This window comes from Mesocricetus auratus, unplaced genomic scaffold, assembly GCF_017639785.1.
Source record: "Mesocricetus auratus isolate SY011 unplaced genomic scaffold, BCM_Maur_2.0 Super-Scaffold_100003, whole genome shotgun sequence".
NCBI lineage: Eukaryota > Metazoa > Chordata > Mammalia > Rodentia > Cricetidae > Mesocricetus > Mesocricetus auratus.
In genome coordinates this window covers 107970715-107989320 of record NW_024429188.1, presented here as the reverse complement: position 1 = coordinate 107989320, position 18606 = coordinate 107970715, and the positions used below count along the sequence as shown (strand labels likewise).

The 18606-nt window shown below is 39.4% G+C and overlaps 1 protein-coding gene across 1 annotated transcript; it reads right to left on the bottom strand.

Annotated features, from left to right (window-relative positions):
* Nucleotides 1-12166: 12166 nt before the first annotated feature.
* On the bottom strand, nt 12167-17848 carry LOC101840236 (melanoma-associated antigen 10-like). Its single transcript, XM_005086484.2, has 5 exons — nt 17768-17848; nt 15298-15382; nt 14225-14293; nt 13761-14078; nt 12167-13526 (listed from the first exon to the last, which is right to left on the bottom strand). Exons 4-5 carry the CDS (start codon nt 14065-14067, stop codon nt 12556-12558), a joined length of 1278 nt encoding a protein of 425 aa, XP_005086541.1. The 5' UTR covers nt 14068-14078; nt 14225-14293; nt 15298-15382; nt 17768-17848; the 3' UTR covers nt 12167-12555.
* Nucleotides 17849-18606: the final 758 nt, after the last annotated feature.

Genomic DNA, 18606 nt, shown 5'->3' with positions numbered 1-18606 from the left:
AATGTATAAATTTATTTTGGCAACATGATTTAAGGGACTTAATTATACATATATATCAAACAGAATTATTGTGAAAAAATCCAATAAAACTTCAATTAAGCATCTAAATTATATACTTAATCGTAGTTTTAAAGTGCACAAAAACTGATTAGCATATATTTTCATTTGAAAAATGCTTAATGTGAGATGAATGTTGCGCTTATGTGCAATCTCAAATCTATTAGTTATTTCTACTGCAAATGGCAATGCATTAATTTATTAAGTTTACTTTTGCTTCATCTGCAATTTATTGTTAATCTAAGACTTTTTCTTAAATCCTCAGTGCTGAAATTCAGAACGTTCATTACTTTTACATTTAAATGCTACATGTATGCTATGGGCATTTTCAGACCTAGTGTTCCTAGTATTGATGCTTGGCTTGCCTGAGAATGCTACTCCATGGATCAAATAGTCATCAAGGACTTTAACTTTCTTGATTTGGAAAATCCTATGTGAATTACCACCTCTGGTTTTTCTCTTCCGCCATTAAAGTCAGAGTAACACAATACTCCTAATGTCCTGAGGAAGTGAATTTTAAGTGAAAATTGTTGTAAGTTCCTTGCAACCAAGAATAACTAGATTTAAATTAATTCTTTTTCCTCAAAATAAGTTACAGTATGAAGATAATAAACACCATTATTGTTTAGGATGTACATTGTTATACCATAATAAATTTAATATAGTTCTCATTTAAATATTGATGGCATCAGGAACCAACATTTTGTTAAAAGAAAGATTCAATCATGTGTAAATACACGTGTTGTTACATGATCAAATTGCTTACGTTCTAATTCTAATATCTCCTGCGAATGGAAATGGTGATTTAAAAAAATAGAATCTATTCACAGAAAAAAAAACAAAAACAAGAAACGAAAGTTCAAGGGCTCACAGGTAACTTCGACATTCACACAGTCTAAGAAACACAAAATATTCCTCAAATTATAATGGTCTTTTTGAATATTGCTCTTAAAAATAATCCAGAATTGAATCCAGTTAGAAGCTACATCTGTTGCCTTCTGCATTCTTTTGATTGAAAGACACATTTCCAAACTGAAGTCATTCATCGACTTCTTTTGTTCAGTCAAAGCAAAGAGATAATTGATTGATCATTTTTCTGTCCCTTTGTATTTTCCTTCGAAACAGCATTAGAGGTCAAGATTAGTGGCATTCACTTCTGTCAATGTCAACAAACACATCAGAATATGTAATCATAGGCTTTCCATAACACATGATAAATGAAAAAAACCTTATCTCATAATGTATTCATGAAGATGTGCATGTTTTGTACATATTACTTTAATATTCACTCATTTGCATTATGTACTAAACTTTTGGAAGCATAAACTCAGAGTTGACACTTGTTTATGAATTAAAATATAGAATAAGAGTAGCTACTATGAAGTGATGTAATATTTATTATTTATTAAAGCTTGCATGAGGATTCAGAAAGCAAAGTCAGCCACAAGCCATTATCCCAACAGCCAGAACAGCCAGAAGCTAGGAGGTGGTGATACACACCTTTAATCCTAGGACTCAGGATTAAGAGGTAGAGGGATCTCTGTGAGTCTAAGGCCACCCAGATCTACACAAGAGTGAATCAGTCTAAAAGAGAAATATAGCTCATGCCTTTAATCCCAACATTAAGGAAGTATATAAGACAGAAGCAACGTCTCAGTATGAGGTATTTGTTCTCCAGAAACACTGAGGACAAACAGCAGTTTGAGACTTGGTGAAGAGCTCCTGTGTGGATCAACCCTTTCAGCCTGAGATAGACGTGGCTAGCTGCTTTGCTTCCCTGATGCTCAGGCAAGCTTTAATAAATCATAAACAATATATCAGTACACTACTACTCTGTTAAATGAACTTTGCTTTAGATAAATATTGCTTTCATTTTAAATTACTTTAGTATATAATTCATATAATGTAAAATGTGTTCTTTGAATTTACAATAAATTACTTTAGATACAGTCGCAAGATAGTACACTCATCATCATTACCTATATTAGTTACTTTTCTGTTGCTATGATAAAACATCATTACCAAGGTAAAATTTTGTTTTTGCTTGTGATTTCAGAGTGTTAGAGTCCATAATGACAGGGAAGCATGGCAGCAAGAATGGGAAACTGAAGCAAATACAAACATGAAATAAACAAAGCCAAGTAGAACCAGGAGAGGATTTTTTATTATTGCTACTGTTACTGAAATTGGATTCTTTTCTCATACAATATAACCTGATTATAGCTTCTCCTCTCTGTGTTGCTCTCAGTTCCTCCCAACCTTCCCCTCCCCATAGACCACTCCCTTTCTGTCTCTCATTAGATAAGAATAGGCTTCTAAGAGATAACAAACATGACAAAATAAAATGTACTAAGATGAAGCAAAACTGAGAGGACCCTGGCCCTTTTAGTCTCCATAGGCACCTGTATTCAAGTGAAAATATCCTTCATAAACATAAACACACACACACACACAAAACCCTTCAATTTTTAAAAAGTTTTACTGCTCCCAAGGAGCATCAAAATTATCCTGTAGTTTCCACATATCCAAGCTCACCTACACAAGCAAAAACATACATGCATACATATGATCATACTTGTAGATGTGTATGTTGGCACACATACACACGGATACAGGGTCTTCAGTATTCAGTAGGAGGCATTCATTCTCCAGCCACACTGAAGACCAGGCATTTGTTCTCCAGCCACACTGAGGAGAAGCAGTAGATTGAGACTTAAAGAGCTTGTGTGTGGACCAGCCCTTTCAGCCTGAGGTAGAGGTAAGATACCAGTGTCCAGCTGCTTTGCTTTTCTGATATTCAGCTTGAAGACTGAACCCTAGTATCAGTTTCTGGGTCCTTTTATTTTTTACATGACATGAGATAGATAGATAGATAGATAGATAGATAGATAGATAGATAGATAAAATTGGCTTATATTTATATCAGTATACCAAGGCAAAGTATCTGAGGTTAATAGATGTATTTTATCCTATATTCCTATATTACCCTAAATATAACAAATGTACATAACCTGTCAAATAACCAAAGACCATCCAACCCACACCCCAGTAGATGTAGTTTTCTCCAGACTGCTTCCTGATATCTTTGAACTAATAATAGATATGGTCCCTGATAAAATTTTCAGATAATGCCCAAGTCCTAGGAGAACCAGTGGAAACCGTTGTTGATAGATATCACCTGTCAAGTTTGATGAAGTATCCATTGATCAAAGCTGGTTCATCTTAATCTGGAATGAATACATCGTCTCTTTATTTCTGTGGAAACAAAAGCAAAACCACCTCTCTAAAGCAATATATCTTTTAATTTCCATTTTACAAATATATTTTTACTTCTGTTTTGAAGCTAAGGTACTTTTAAAATGTTTAGATTGGTATATATATTTTATCAGTCTCTTTTAATCCCACATCTTCTAGCAGCTGTCATTTGCTTTCCAGCAACAAAACAAAACAAAATCGACACAATAACATACATGATCCAAACTCCCTGTGTATTTCCCATTGTATGTGGCTTTTGCTTTTATTTTTATTCTGTCTTTAAAGAATTTGTTTTATTTTTAAAATTATTTATTTCTTTCTATAACTGCCTATGCCCATAATTTTAAGTCTGCACTCATTGTAAAACACACTGGAACCTGTTTAGTGGGTTTTCTGTCTGGAACTCGTCTTACTGTGTATCTTTTAGCCTGTTTTGTCTGTATGAACAAAAGCTAAATCTACCACATTGTATGTGGCTGGGATGCTTAGCTTCTCTGAACAGAGAGGCCCTTGTGAGATTAGGGAAACCCACCACACCACTTAGCTCATGGTGGCTAGTGGCCAGCTCCATCTTGCAGGCAGCTGAGGGGAAACACTTCTCTCTATGCTGCTGCTGGCCTGAGACTGTGAGTCTAGGAAGCCCAGTACAGCTCTGTTTCTTTGCATTAAACCTTTTTTAAAGCTTTCTCAGGCCCTATGGAAATTTGAGTGTCATGTTGGTACACCGTGATACATCATTTGTAATTGAACATTCCTCTCCTGCCTGCCAGTCCCTGAATAACCAATCAGAGGCTTAATATTAAGTATAAACTGTTTGGCCTATTAGCTCAGCCTTATTATTAACTAGCTATTACAATTAAGTTAACTCATTTCTATTAGTCTATATTTTACCACAAGGCTCATGGCTTGTTACCTCACAACTTGCTTCCCCAGAAACTACATGGTAACTGCTATGAATCTGCCCTTCTTCTCCCTGTGTCCATGATTGAATTTCCCAGCTGACTCTATCTGCCTGGCTATTCGTCAAATCAGCTCTGTTATTAACCAATGATATAAAATGAATCTACAGCATACAGAAAGACATTCCACATCAACTGTTAGTTGCAAAGACTAGCATTTCTCCACTCAATAGTCCTGGAATCCTTGTTAAAAATGTGACTGATTACAAAATAATGGTTATTTCTTTAGTTAAAGATACATAGCTCAGCTTATTAATTATTTTAGTTTCTTTAAAAATTGAAAAGAGAATCATCAGATTTTTCCTATGTATCAAAATTATCCTGTTACTTCAAAGACAAATATATGTAAATATAAATATTAAGATTAGATTTCCAGTTTCTAGCTACTACTAAAGATTGCATTCTTATGGCAGATCTCATCCTGCTCTCCTCTATTCTTACCTCTATTCAACCTTCCTGCTCCCCCATGTCTTCTCCAGTCCTCTTATCCCCCTCTATTTTTCCTGGTTCCCTCTCACCTCCCCCCATGTTCCCAATCTGCTTAGGAGAGCTTGCCTCTTTCCACTTCTCTGGGGTATCATGCATATCTCTTAGGAACTTCCCTGATTCCCAGACTCACTGGCACTGGGATTGTATGTGGAAACTCCCCTGATCCATGTCTAAAATCAATATATAAGTGAGTACATACCATGTTTGTCTTTTTGTGACTGGGTTACTTCACCAGGATGGTTTCTTCTAGGGCCATCCATTTGCTTGCAAATTTCAAGAATCCATTGTTTTCTCCCCCTGAGTAGTACTCCATTGTGTAAATGTATCACATTTTGTCTATCCACTCTTGGTTTGAGGAGAGTGCTGACACGAGTGAGATTCGCAGAGATCTACAAGGATAACACCAACCGGCAAACTAAGCAATAGCAGGGAGACTACATAAATATCCCCTACCTGTTGATAAGGTTGATGACTACCTTATATGCCATCCTAGAACCTTCATCCAGTGACTGATGAAAGCAGAGAGAGATAGATACCCACAGCTAAACACTGAACTGAACCACTGGAATCCAGTGACAGAGATGGAGGAGTGATGAGCAAAGGAGTCAAGACCGTGCTGGTGAAAAACCACAAAGACAGCTGACTGGACAAGGGGGAGCTCTTGAACCCCAGACTGATTCTTGAGAGTCCAACAGGCTACTGATCCTGACTCCACGAATTCAGTGTCAGTGAGGAGGCCTCAGAAAGCTCTCGGGCCTTGGGTAGTAGATCAGTGTTTAGCATGGTGTACGAATGAACTTTGGGAGCCTATTCCACACAATGGGATGCTCTCTCAGCCTGGACATATGGGAAAGGGCTTAGGTCCTGACCTGGATGAAATGACAGACTCTGGAGACCACCCCCCAAGGAGGGCCTCACCCTCCCTGGGGAATGATGTGGGGATTGGGTGGGGGGCTAGGGGACTGGTGGAGGGGCAAGGGAGGAAGGGTGGGAGAGGGGAGCTGGGATTGACATGTGAAGTATTCATGTTTCTAATTTAAATAAAAACATATTGACGAGAATAAACAAACAAAAAAGATTGCATTGTATTTATTGGTCAATTTGCAAGCATTAATTACCTTATAAAGAGTACTAATTATTCTGTCCCATATATTTCAATATTATGACTTATTTTATATTTGGTTTTTCAAGACAGGATTTCTGTATTTAACAGCCCTGGTTGTCCTGGAACTTGCTTTGTGATCAGGCTGGCTTCCAGCTCATAGTGATCCACCTGCCTCTGCCTCCAGAGTGTTAGGATTAAAGGCATGGGCCACCATGTCCAGCCTTGATATTTATGACTTCTTACCACCAAATTAAAATAGTAAGCAGTTTTGTAGGTTTACAATAATAATTTGTACATATATTATACAAATTCAATCCTGAGTATTGACTGCTCCTTTTCACTAATAAAATGTTGTAATCTTTAACCATATTTTTATATTATACCTTTGATCTCAGTAGGTGAGAAGCTAGGGTTGTTGTTTTGTTTGGGAGGATTTGTTTGTTTATTTGCTTGTTTGATTTTGTCTTATTGGAGGAGTCAAGTTGCCTCTTTTTAACACGTGTTTTACTTCTTTGCTACACTTTGACCATCTATTAGATCAGATCCCTCTCCCTGCTTTATCTGTGGTGCCTCCTTTGGAGCAGACTATACTTGAGGGTTTCATCCCCAATGGCCACAAAATCAAACTACACAAGATTCAGAAAGAAACTTAAAATTGAATTAAAGTCTATATTGTCAATAATCATAAACCTGCAGAGGGGAACATTTTTTCTTTTCTCAGGTATCTATGCAACTTTTCCTAAATCAAAATATGCTATCAATTTCACTTACAGAATTTTTACATCTAATAGCACCATAATAAATTAAAACCAGAAGTCTGTGATTGACATTTGAAACAAGCTTGTTTCTAATTAAAAAATGTAAAAATAAAAAACAAAAATAGCAACTCAGTATATATAATTACCAATATTTGTCATAAGATCTGATTTATTAAAGAAAAATCTTCTTTAAAAAACATAAGTCAATAATAAAGAAAATTAAAGAAGCTATGCAAGTACTAGCAGAATTAAAAATATACTGAGGAAATCTGAGAATTTTAAAATCTCCTTGGGATAAATTTTAAAAATAATAAGCGAATGTGAAAAAGGCAGGAGACAGAGAGAAGGAAAACATGAAAGAAGCAAGTTTAAATAAATAAAAGAAAGTGAAGATAAGTGGAGGAGAATGTTATAAATGGGGGTAAAAAGATACAAAAATTACAAAAGACAAAAAAGAAAATGAAAGAATAAATAAGTGCATGAATGGAAATAGAAGTTATTATTATTATTATTACTATCATCTTGGTTTTTCAAGAAAGGGTTTCTCTGTAGCTTTGGAGCCTGTACTGGAACTCACTCTGTAGATCAGGCTGGTCTTGAACTCTCAGAGATCCACCTGCCTTTACTTCTTGAGGGTTGGGTTTAAAGGCATGTACCACCATTGCCCCGTGAAAGAATTATTTTTAAACAACAACAAAATAATATGAAAATTATAGTACAGAGAAAATGGGTCAACACAGGGGTTATAAGCAAAAAGAACAATAAAGATAGGAAAACAGATTGCTGGATAATGAATAAAAGGATAAACAGAAGTAGATAAATGCATCAAAGAAAATAAGGAACACAACATGCTTGTAAAAATTGTAAAGCATAAAAATATTGCTGATTTAGTAATTATGCTGGGATTTTTGTTGGGACATTGGAAGAAGCCAGAAGCAGTGAAATCTGTGTAGGTGGAAAATCTGTCCTTATAATTCCATGATCTCCAGATACTGTGCGTGTGTGCATGCATGCGTGTGTGCGTGTGTGTTTCAGAGTTTTCAGGCTTTATAGCAATGAATGACTATTAGGCTGATCTCAGGCTTAATGTAATCAAACTCCAGTAGTACTCTCATTTGAGATTGGCTTCCAACAACCATGAATATGGCTGCTTTCCCTAAGCACACTATTTCTGAACTGTGTCTATTTGGCATCTTATAGTTTTGCCAGTGTCTCTTCCCACAGCTGCTTCCCTGGGCTGTCTCTCACCCTAGAGCTGTTTACATGTCATCTCCTAATCTTGCAGCTGTTCCTCCTTGCAACTCCAGGATAGCTCAATTTCCAAGGATAGGTTATCTCTCAAGTTAGCATGCTGTCCCTTCTGTCCGAGTTACAGAGCTTGATAGAATGAAATTTCCTTCCACTGCTGGCCACCCTGTAGAGAATTACTCTCTCACCAAAACCTGCATCTGCTTTTGAATTTTGAAAGACTGTGAACTTCCCTTGAAGGTGAGAATGAGTGCAAGATCCTTACCCTCAGGACTCCCTGGCTTATCTTTTGGCTGTTTCTTTGATGGGATGTCAAGAATGTGGAGCAAAATTCTGTTTGGTTTTTGTTTCTTTGAGTCACCACTGTTTTTCTACACAGTTTTCAGATATCCTATCCTGTCACTATCTTTGGGAATTTCTGAGACTCTCTCTCTCTCTCTCTCTCTCTCTCTCTCTCTCTCTCTCTCTCTCTCTCTCTCTCTCTCTCTCTCGTCTCTCTCTTTCTTTTGAATATGTCTATTTTTTCATATTCTGACTCTTCTGCTTTATTGGGTCACAGTGGAGGCAGCTTGTAGTCCATTAACAATTCCAACTAAATCATTTAACTATTGCACATTATTCTGTATGATGTTAATACATTATTTTGAGATACTAAAATAAATAATTCTTAGAGTAAATTTCCCGTATACTGGATCACCCATTATTTATGCTGATGAATAAGGTTTGATAGTATTTTGTAAAGGCCTCAAAACAGGCCAATGACTCATTTCAATGAACATTTACCAGTAAAATTGCATGGACTATAAGGTATACTGTGTGACTCACTGTGTCACACTACAGCTTTCCGCATTGATATTTTTAAATTGTTTTGCTGCTGAGGATGATTTTTTAATTTTTTAACTTTAAATTTAAATTAGAAACAAGGTTGCTTCACATGTCAATCCCAGCTCCCTCTCCCTTTCCCTCCCCTCCTCCTACACCCTCCCACCAACCCCCCAATACTCTCTCCTTTCCCCAGGGAGGGTGAGGCCCTCCATGGGGGTGTCCACAGTCTATCATTTCATCCAGGGCAGGGCCTAGACTCTCCCCCAAGAGTCCAGAGTGAGAGTGCATCTCTCATTGTGGGATGGGCACCCAAAGTCCATTTGTATTCCAGGGATAAATAACTGAATGTGGGTGTCAGTGAGGAGGCCTAGGCAATCTATGGGTAGTAGATGATGATGTTTCGATTTTTTTCCTTGCTTCTCTATGTTTTCTTTTTAAATTAATTTTATTTAAATTAAAAACAATCGTATTTTACATATCAATCCCAGTTGCCTCTCTCATCCTCCAATTACCCACACCATCTCCCCATCCCACTTCCTACCCACTCCTCAAGGAGGGTGAGTCCTCCCATGGGGTATAGTCAAAGTCTGCCACGTCATTTGGGCCAGAAATGAGGCCCTCTATCCTATATCTAGGCTGAAAGAGTTTCTCTTCATAGATAAGGGGCTACAAAAATCTCATTTATGTATTAGGGATAAATACTGGTTCCACTGCCAGCGGCCCCATAAATTACCCAGGCCTCCTAATTGACATCAACATTCAGGGGGTCTGGAACAGTCCTATGCAGTTCCCCATCTGTTAGTCTGGAATCTGTAAGCTCCCACTTGCTCAGGTCAGCTGTTTCTGTGGGTTTCCCCAGCATGGTCTTGGCCCTTTTGCTCATTACTCCTCTCTCTCTACAACTGGATTCCAGGAGTCCCCAGATGTGTTTCCCTCAATATTTCATCCTTTTGGATTTCTGTTTCAGTTCTTCATTTCTAAGCTGAATACTTTTATTTACTGAACTTGGACTTCTTTCCTGCCTATTTTTAAGTTACAGGCCATGTGGCCCTGACCCTATGAACAGATTCATAGCTCTGTTACATACCATTTGGTGTGCATTAAGCACATTTGAGAGACCACAGACACTCGTCAGAGTGTTCAAGGAGGTGACTCACTCAGAACTGTGCAGAAGACAGAGCTGACTTTCCCTTGAAGGATGCAGAGGTATCGTGCAGCAGTACATGGTATCTAGAACATCTATCTCTTGCCCACTCCTTGCAACTGCATGCTCAGACCACACTGAATCTTGAAGTTGGACTTAAAATTCAAGGATACACTAAGCCTAGTCAGATGAAGTATTGTGTATCACAAGCACGGTCCTCACCAAGATTCCACACCTCCTCTTCTCTGGACCCTACTTCAGGCTATGCTGAACTCTACAATCATGCCTAAGTGACAGCTATGATCAGTCTCTGGATAGGCTTTGCATTTGTTCCTAAGGACTTCAGCAATTTTCCTCCTATGGATATTTCTGTAGCCTCTCAGGTCATGTCTGTTTATATACTGACTACTAATTTTCTGAGAAGATCCATGGTTGTCTTTGGCAAGAAGCTTATGATGGTATATTGAATTTTTAAATCACATCTATAGCAACCCCAGTAATCTTAATGTCATTACATAAATCTAACCATCTATTGATGGAGATTAATTTTCTGATTATTTGAATGATAAAATGCTTTTGGGGGCTCTGGATTTCAAGACTGGTAAATGTGACATTTAACAAGAGCTGCTGTTTACTTCCAAGGACACAGCTTTGAAATTTAAGGGCAAGATAACCCTAGAAGAGAAATAAAAAAATTATCCCCATTTATGCCTTGACTATTTGGACAGCATCTTTTTGTCATCTGAGACATTTTGGAACAGAGAGAAATGAAATAAGAAACCAAAGACCTGCCTTGGGCAGGGAGCTAGGGAACAAAGTGTGCTATAGACAGACTATTGTCCAAACCTGGCATGTATTAGGTGCCTGATATTTGGGTAATTACAAAGAATCAGAAGCCTTCATTTGCTCTCTCAGAAGTAGTTTGAGAAATGTGGCAGCAGAGAGAAAAAGTATTGATCGTAAAACACCTGGCATCTTGCCCAAATATATTGGTTATTTAATGAATGGAAATCAGTTTGAATATCAGTTTGAGTATAGACCCTGCCATCTTCTCCCCTGGGTTTTTTTATTGTCAATAAACAGAGTATGTCACAAAATGCAACTCATGGAGGAAAAATACCAAATCAGAAATAATGCTTCACAACTAAAATTCATATATTCCCTTACAGATGATGTATTATTTGGGAGAAGGGTAAGTGCGCTGTGCTTAGCTGATAAAATGAGAATCTATCCTAGAGTTAAATAAAAAGATAGCTCTTGCTCTTCTCCTATCTTTACTGTTAATTCTCTGTGTAAACTTTGTACAGTAACTTCACTGCTGCTAGATCCTTGACCTTGCTTGAATTTGGACAGGTGGCAGTCAAGAATACCCACTTTAATGCTTTGTATGGGAGAGGGCCCTGACTCACAGGGCAGGCGAAAGAGTAATGCACTGATAATTTGTAGACACACTCTTTTTCTTCCTAGGAAATCAATCCCTGGACCTTTGAGCATAGAATACTTAGTTTTCATCTACCAAACCTGTGTCCCTGATACCTTTCAAGGCTTAATGTAAAATATATTCCAAAATATTTAATTTCCCAAATCCTCAAATTTCATTGGATCTGAACATTTGCACTTGACTTCTTCTCTTGTCAATTGTTCTTTCTTTGTTTGTTTTATTTTATTTTATTTTTAAATTTAAATTATAAACAAGGCTACTTCACATGTTAATCCCAGCTCCCTTTCCCTCCCCTCCTCCCATACCCTCACACCAACCCCCTTCACCCCTTCCCCAATCCCTACTCCATTCCCCAGGGAGGGCGAGGCCTTCCAAGGGGGGGTGTCCATAGTCTGTCATTTCATCTAGGGCAGTTCCAGACCCTCCCCCATGTGTCCAGACTGAGAGAGCATCCATCATTGTGGGATGGGCACCCAAAGTTCATTTGTGTGCCAGGGATAAATACTGGTCTACTACTCAAGGCCCCATAGATTGCCTAGGCCTCCTCACTGACACCTGCATTCGTGGTCTGGATCAGTCCCATGCTGGATTCCTAGACATCAGTCTGGGGTTCGAGAGCTCCCCCTAGTTAGGGTAAGCTGTTTCTGTGCATTAAACAAGCCCAGTCTTAACCCCTATGCTCATCAGTCCACCGTCTCTGTCACTTGTTCTTTCTTAACACACATCTCAGTCTGCTCCTTATATGAAAGCTGTTCCCAGAATCTTCCATTCCCTCCACAGGGAAGTTTCTTATTTTTTCCATGTACCTCACCCCAATATCATACTATTTTCTAAAAAGAAAAGATTCACTCATATTTGGTGAATGAGTCAATGAGCAGTCTTTATTAAGATTTATTAATATGACCTGTTTACTTACATGAGCCTGGTAAATATACATTGCATTTTACCTTTACAGAATAAACTAAAAGGATTAAATCAATTCAAAAGTTAACATTACATGATTTTCCACTATATATTTTTAAAAGAAAATAATAAGTGTGTTACCAGTTTATGTCATAGATTCTAAAGCTAATCCACTTTTGCTTATAAGGAATAACATTGAAAACAAACCCAAAGTTAAACATCTATGCAAAACTCCAATTAACATAGTGACTAAACTTTTTCTACTGAGCCTAAGATTGAATTTCCTCTACTTAAAAATTTCCTGCTCTTTTCAAAATTAGAGTGAACCCATGAAAAACAGATCCTTCAAACTGGGTAAGAGAAACTGATAATCATCGCTCTACAAGCCACGAATTTGGGCTTCCATCTGCACCATTATTCGTGTCCCAGGCTCTCTCTTCTTCCTCTCTCAAAGCCTCTTCATACCAGCCTGAGAAATCAGTTGGATCACACCCATTCATCTTTGCCAAGAACTCCAAAACTTTCATCTTGGTAGTTTCAGCATAGGCTCTTGGACCCCACAGGAACTCAAAGCGTGGAGGTTGGCTATCAGGCACCTGCCTATACTCCAGGTAATTTTGCTGCACTAGATCTATGGTGAGGAACTCTCTGGGATCCCCACAAATGAAGTGCTCCTCCCCATCATGCACTCCCACCAACTTCAAGAATTCCCAGATTCGTTCTTCAGAAGCACAGTTCCCTTCTATGAATATTACACCCAGAATAACTATCAGAAAAGCATTTCTAGGCAGTCTATCATTGTCACTCAGCATGTCCTCATAGGTAAGGTTCAGTGAGTTGACAAAGACATAAGCACTGCTTAGAAGTTCACTTTCCTTTATATCAATACCAAAGGTCATCTCCAAGCATCTAGAAGCTTCAATGAAGATGACAGGAAAATGGTTCTCATAATCTTTTGTGACAACCTCATAAATTTCTGATAATGTGATGGGTTCCTTCATTCTATACTTGTAAATGAAAAGAAACACCAAATCAGTAGCCTTTTCTTGTATCACAATATTCAAGAAGGCATCAGGGTTTTCTGGAGCCTGCAGGACACCCAAACTTGCTTCCTGGTAGCTGGTTGCTTCATTTAAATTTCCCCCCAAGGCAGATGAGGGGAAGAAGCTTTGAGCATTCTGAAAAATACTCAGCATCCCAGAGGAATAGCCCACATTTCCCCCTAGGTTGCTCTGAATCAGAGAAAGGAAGGAAGAAGAAGAGGAGGATGACGAGGAAGGAGAAGAAGGGGTGAAACTAGGTAAAGAAACATTAGAAGATGGAAAAATGATGGAAGCTATGTCTGCTATAGCCTCTCCTGCCTCATTTTCTTCCTCTCCTGTATCATTTTCTTCCTCTCCTGCCTCATTTTCTTCCTCTCCTGTATCATTTTCTTCCTCTCCTGCCTCATTTTCTTCCTCTCCTGTATCATTTTCTTCCTCTCCTGTTTCATTTTCTTCCTCTACTGTCTCATTTTCTTCCTCTCCTGTCTCATTTTCTTCCTCTTCTGTCTCATATTCTTCTTCTCCTGTCTCACTTTCTTCTTCTCCAGTTTCATTTTCTTCCTCTCCCATCTCATTTTCTTCAGTATCCACTTCATCACCACCCTCTTCTTTTCCATCTTCTTTTCCCTCTTCTTCCACTTCTTCCTTCTCGTTGTTATCGTCCTTGTTTTTCTGCTTATTGTTATCTTCTTCCTCTTCTTCTTTTAACTTCTCTTCTTCCTCTCTCTCTTCTTTCTCAGCTGTGGGAACCAGTGGCAACTCATCTGTTTCAGGTGGGTCCTGGAAGTTTACACCTTCCTCCTCCAAGCTGAGGCGTGGGTGCTTTCCATAGCGAGACATTATTTTTCTTTCTGGAGACAGAAGACATAAATGGAAACAGGAATGAGGGTGACAAGATTCTATAGGCATGGAGAGGCAATAGGAGGCAAGAAAAAAAGAGTGAGCCACCTCAAAGGGAAATATCTGCTCTTGAAGACTCTAACAAGGGTCAACTTACAGGTCTTCCCCAGGTGATATGGTATAGCCTCAGAGTTCTACAGCCTTTCTATTTGGCTTGTCCTTTAACCTAGAAAAGAAAATGATAAAGGTTCTTAGGGTTCAGCCAGATGGCAGATTCTAAATTCAGGAAGTACACTAGAGTATATGGGACTAATTGCCTTGGGGTACCTGTGGTTTTCAGTATAATGTTTGAGCATGTTCAAGTATACACCTCACTTTTGGAATCTTAACACTTGCTGGATCTCTTTTGCTTTATGATTTTGAGAACATGTAACTGACCCCGACTGTCTCACTATAGTTCCTGGAAGCTTTGTAATAGGAACCTATGTGGCATCCCTAGGTTAAGAATAAAAGTAGGGCAGTGGGTTCTCAGTGCTGTCCAGGCTGAACTCTGACAGCTGTAGGGTGAAAGCCCCCTGTTGTACTTACCCTCACCCTAGAAAGAGATAGATTATACCCATCTGGTATACTGGAGTCAAATTCACAGGACAAGACTGACTATTCCTAACTCAGTGAAGTAAAAGTGACAGAACACCGTTTAGAACCATATCAGGCTAACCTGAATGACAATGAAATGCCAGCCAAAGTGCAGTGATCATGTGCTCCTAGGTTAGAGGTTCTTTTATTCTTTTATCTGCTTATGGATCTATCTATCTATCTATCTATCTATCTATCATATATTTATTCGCTTATTTTATAGCCTGACTGCAGTTCCCCTATCCTTCTTTCCTTCCATTCCCTTCCATCTGCTTCCACAATCCACTCTTCCTCTGCTTCTGTTTGGAAAGGGACAGGCCTCCCATGGATATCAACAAAGCATGACATACCAATTTGCCATAAGATCTTTCATTCTTTCCATGATACTTTCAGAATTCTCCCTTTGATGCCCCTGGTCTGCCCCCCTCAGAACAAGCACTCAATACTTAAGCACAGAAATAGGGTATGAACCACAAATGACCACATACACAGCTCCTCCAAGAGATGGCAAGAGGACATAGTTGAGCTTAGTCTGCTTTTTGTCCTTAAAAGGTGATAAGGACTGTGCCCTTGTTCCTCATTCAGGAATAGTACCTGATCTCACACAGGTTTTTCCCTCTGATGATCTGCTATTCCTCTTTCCCAGATGGCCTTCTCTTCCGATGAAGATGCTTACTTCCTGAAAATACAGACAACAGTGAGGAGGCAAAATACTGATGAAGCTTTGCCCCAAGAACTATGTCTTCTCTACCACAACAGAATTAAAGGAAGACAACCCTAACTGGCCATGTAGCTAGCTGTCTTAGGATGCTCCAGGTAATTCAGAAGTGCTCCAGACTCTTGAGTTCCATGTTGGGACTCTGAAGTTAATGAGGCTCTTTCAGAGGGTGCTGGACTACACTTCATGGAAGAGGAATTCCAGCATTGGGAAGTCAGCAGAAAAGGGCCCCAAATGAGGACTGAGAGCACTGGTTAGGATCATTCTCATCCCTTACAGATGTAAAGGAACTCACTTTCCCTTCTGTCTAATTGTCTGTGGGGAAGGGGCTCCAGAGAGAGAAGATGATATGCTATGTCAACGATATCGTATTTGGGAGGCCTTTTATGAAGAGACTGCACTGTGATTAGCAGCAGAGGTTTGTAGACTATCAGGGATAAGACTCTGTCATACTTTGCCCAGTCCTCCATTATTGGGGCAGTCTCTTGGATGTTTTCCAAGGCAAATAATCCTACCCAGCTTTTTGGAGTACATTCACCTTCTGACAGGATGGATCTTCCTTGGAATCTTAACACAGAATTAGGGTTAAATTAAGTGTTCTTGCTGAGGTTTAGCCTCAGCATCTTGGTAAGCAAGATGAACACTACTGATTTCTGAAGGGAAAGGGAGAGTCTCCCAAAGGACCCTCCTCTTCTCTCAGTATTTTCCCAGTCCTCCTTCAGGTTATTTTTTTCTTTAATGACCAATAAGCAACCACCTTAGTGAGCAATGATATTTCTCTAGTAAGTCTGTGGAAGAAGGAAATGCTCTGATTCTTCCCTCGGAGTCATATCCCTCAAGACTGTTGGGTGTCTAATACTCTGCTGAAAATACTCAACTCTCTCAGCCTCTCAGCAAAGAGTCCCATTGATCAGCCTGTCTAGTGTCACACAGGGACAGGAGCTGAGGAAAATAGTGACAGAGGTCTATTTCTGTGGAAGACTGGCAGATTCTTCATCTTTCCTCAGAGTCTTCCAAGTCCTCCCTAGAGATCTGCCACTGATTTTTCACCATGTAGGAATTACAGTGAAAATCACAAGTCAATATTAGATGTCAAGTTATTACCTCTCTTATTCCCTGAGCATTTCACCAAGTAAGCAAAAATACTTCCTACTGTGCCATTCCCTAGAGCAGTGGTTCTTAACCTGTGGGTCAAATGGCCCTTTCACATGAGTCACATATCAGATATCCTGCATATCATATATTTACATTATGGTTCATAACAGTAGCAAAATATCAGTTATAAAGTAGCAATGAAAATAATTGCGTAGTTGGGGGTCATCACAACATGAGGAACTGTATTGAAAGGTCACAGCATCAGGAAGGTTGAGAATCACTGCCCTATAGGTCAATTAGGAAATTTTCTGGGCAAGCAGCACTGAGGTTCTGTCCCAGTTTCTCCAGGTTACAGGTGAGGGGATGACAAAAAAGGTTGCTCTCTCAAGGTCCTCCTTTTCAAGGTTCATATTCTTACATGTGATGACCAGAGTCCTAATCTTTCCACAAAACATCACCTCCCTCACCTTGCAAGATAAAGTTCTAGAAACATTAGACTACTCATAGTGCCTAAAGCTTCCCTGAGGTGAATGCTGTTTGAGAAAGTGGAGCAGCCTCTCTCTATCTGTGGGAAATGGATAGGCCCCAAATTCATGAACTTCTCCATGTTTCTTGGAGTTGGGAATGCTCTGACAGCCATAGTCCAGATACTTGATTAAAAGCCTCATCTCCCTCTAACTCTGGGTACAGAAGGAAGGGATAAACAGCATGAACCCTTTTTCCTTGGGTCTCCCTGGCTCTCCTACATCAACAACTGAGACTACTTAAGCCTCTTTTAGTGGGAAGGCTCACATTATCATCTTTTAGTGTCTTTCCACTCAAAGCTGGGACTATTTCTTCAATGAGATGAGTTTAGCTCCCTCCATAAAAGTATCTCAACCAAGAAAGGATTCATAACCATCTATTATTTGTGCTACAGACCAAGTCTCCCAATCTGCCATCTCTGTCCTTCCAAGGACATCTATTTCTCCATTTCTTACATTCCTCCAGTCATGGACTTATTCCTTGCTTAGCCAGTTCTGCCCACTCTCAATATGTTACTGCTTTTAGTATCCCAGATGAAAGCTGGAACTAATATAGCACGTACCCTTTCTGGATCATTTCTGAGATGTATACTGGACAGACCTGGTATATGTATGCATCCAATTGCTCCTCAACTTCTTATCTACTCTCAGAGCTCTCTCATCAATATCCCCTGAGGGTGGAACCTGTGCTCTACTAAGCACAGTGCCCTCTCATAAAAGGCCTTACCTCCCTTAGACTTCCGACACGGAGCTCCAAGCAACAAACACCAAGCTGGAATATCCTGGATGCCTCTGTGGCAACAGTCTGAGCAAATGGCAAAATCTGCCACACCTTTCTTTGTACAAAAAGAGAAAGCCCCCACTACTGAGGCTCCTCCCACTCAAGGCTGAGACTGGTCCTGATAAACCAGCTCCAGGCTAATAGGCTCATCTCAAAGACCTCAAGTCCCATAGTCCTGATATTGAGCTTGTGGAAACAATGTTTAGACTTGCAACCTTGCTTAGAGATTCCCACAGCCACAATCTGGTCAAAGAGAACTAAAGCCTTATTATTTCTGTAGGGGTGGAAAGGCTCCCATCTGTCCTTCATGCTCATCCCCTCAAGATTAGGACTTCTCCTGAATTCTGGCCTGTCCCAAAGCCTCAGATCCCACAGACGGCTGACGTTGAAAGTATGGAAACAATGTTTAGAACTGCAACCTTGCCTAGTAATTCCCATGACACAGCCTAGCTAAAGAGCACAGTCACTTAACTATTTCTCTAGTGGTCAGGGAGCCTTCCTTCCACTCTTCTTTTAGGATGCTAACCCTTAAGGCTAGCATTCTCCCAAGATGAGTGTGGACTATTACCTCCTCCAAATAATCCACTGCCCTCAGTCAACCACTTTCCTCAGCCTTTCTGGATGCTTCATCATAATAATTCTGGGAAAATGAGGCCCAAATCCCTATACATGTGAGGCAGTAGGAGATTCCCAAAGCCCCATCAGGATTTTCCATTCATTCTTCATAGGGTCTCTCCTCAATATTTCCCTATTCATTTGCTGATATTAATCCAGCTCTCTCACTA

Excerpts from the sequence above, each read along its gene's own strand:
- LOC101840236 (XM_005086484.2), bottom strand. The coding sequence starts at position 14,067 with ATGTCTCGCTATGGAAAGCACCCACGCCTCAGCTTGGAGGAGGAAGGT. Across the intron at positions 13,527-13,760 it reads TGAAACTGGAGAAGAAGAAA|ACATAGCTTCCATCATTTTT; the intron begins GTGAGACAGGAG and ends AGGCTATAGCAG.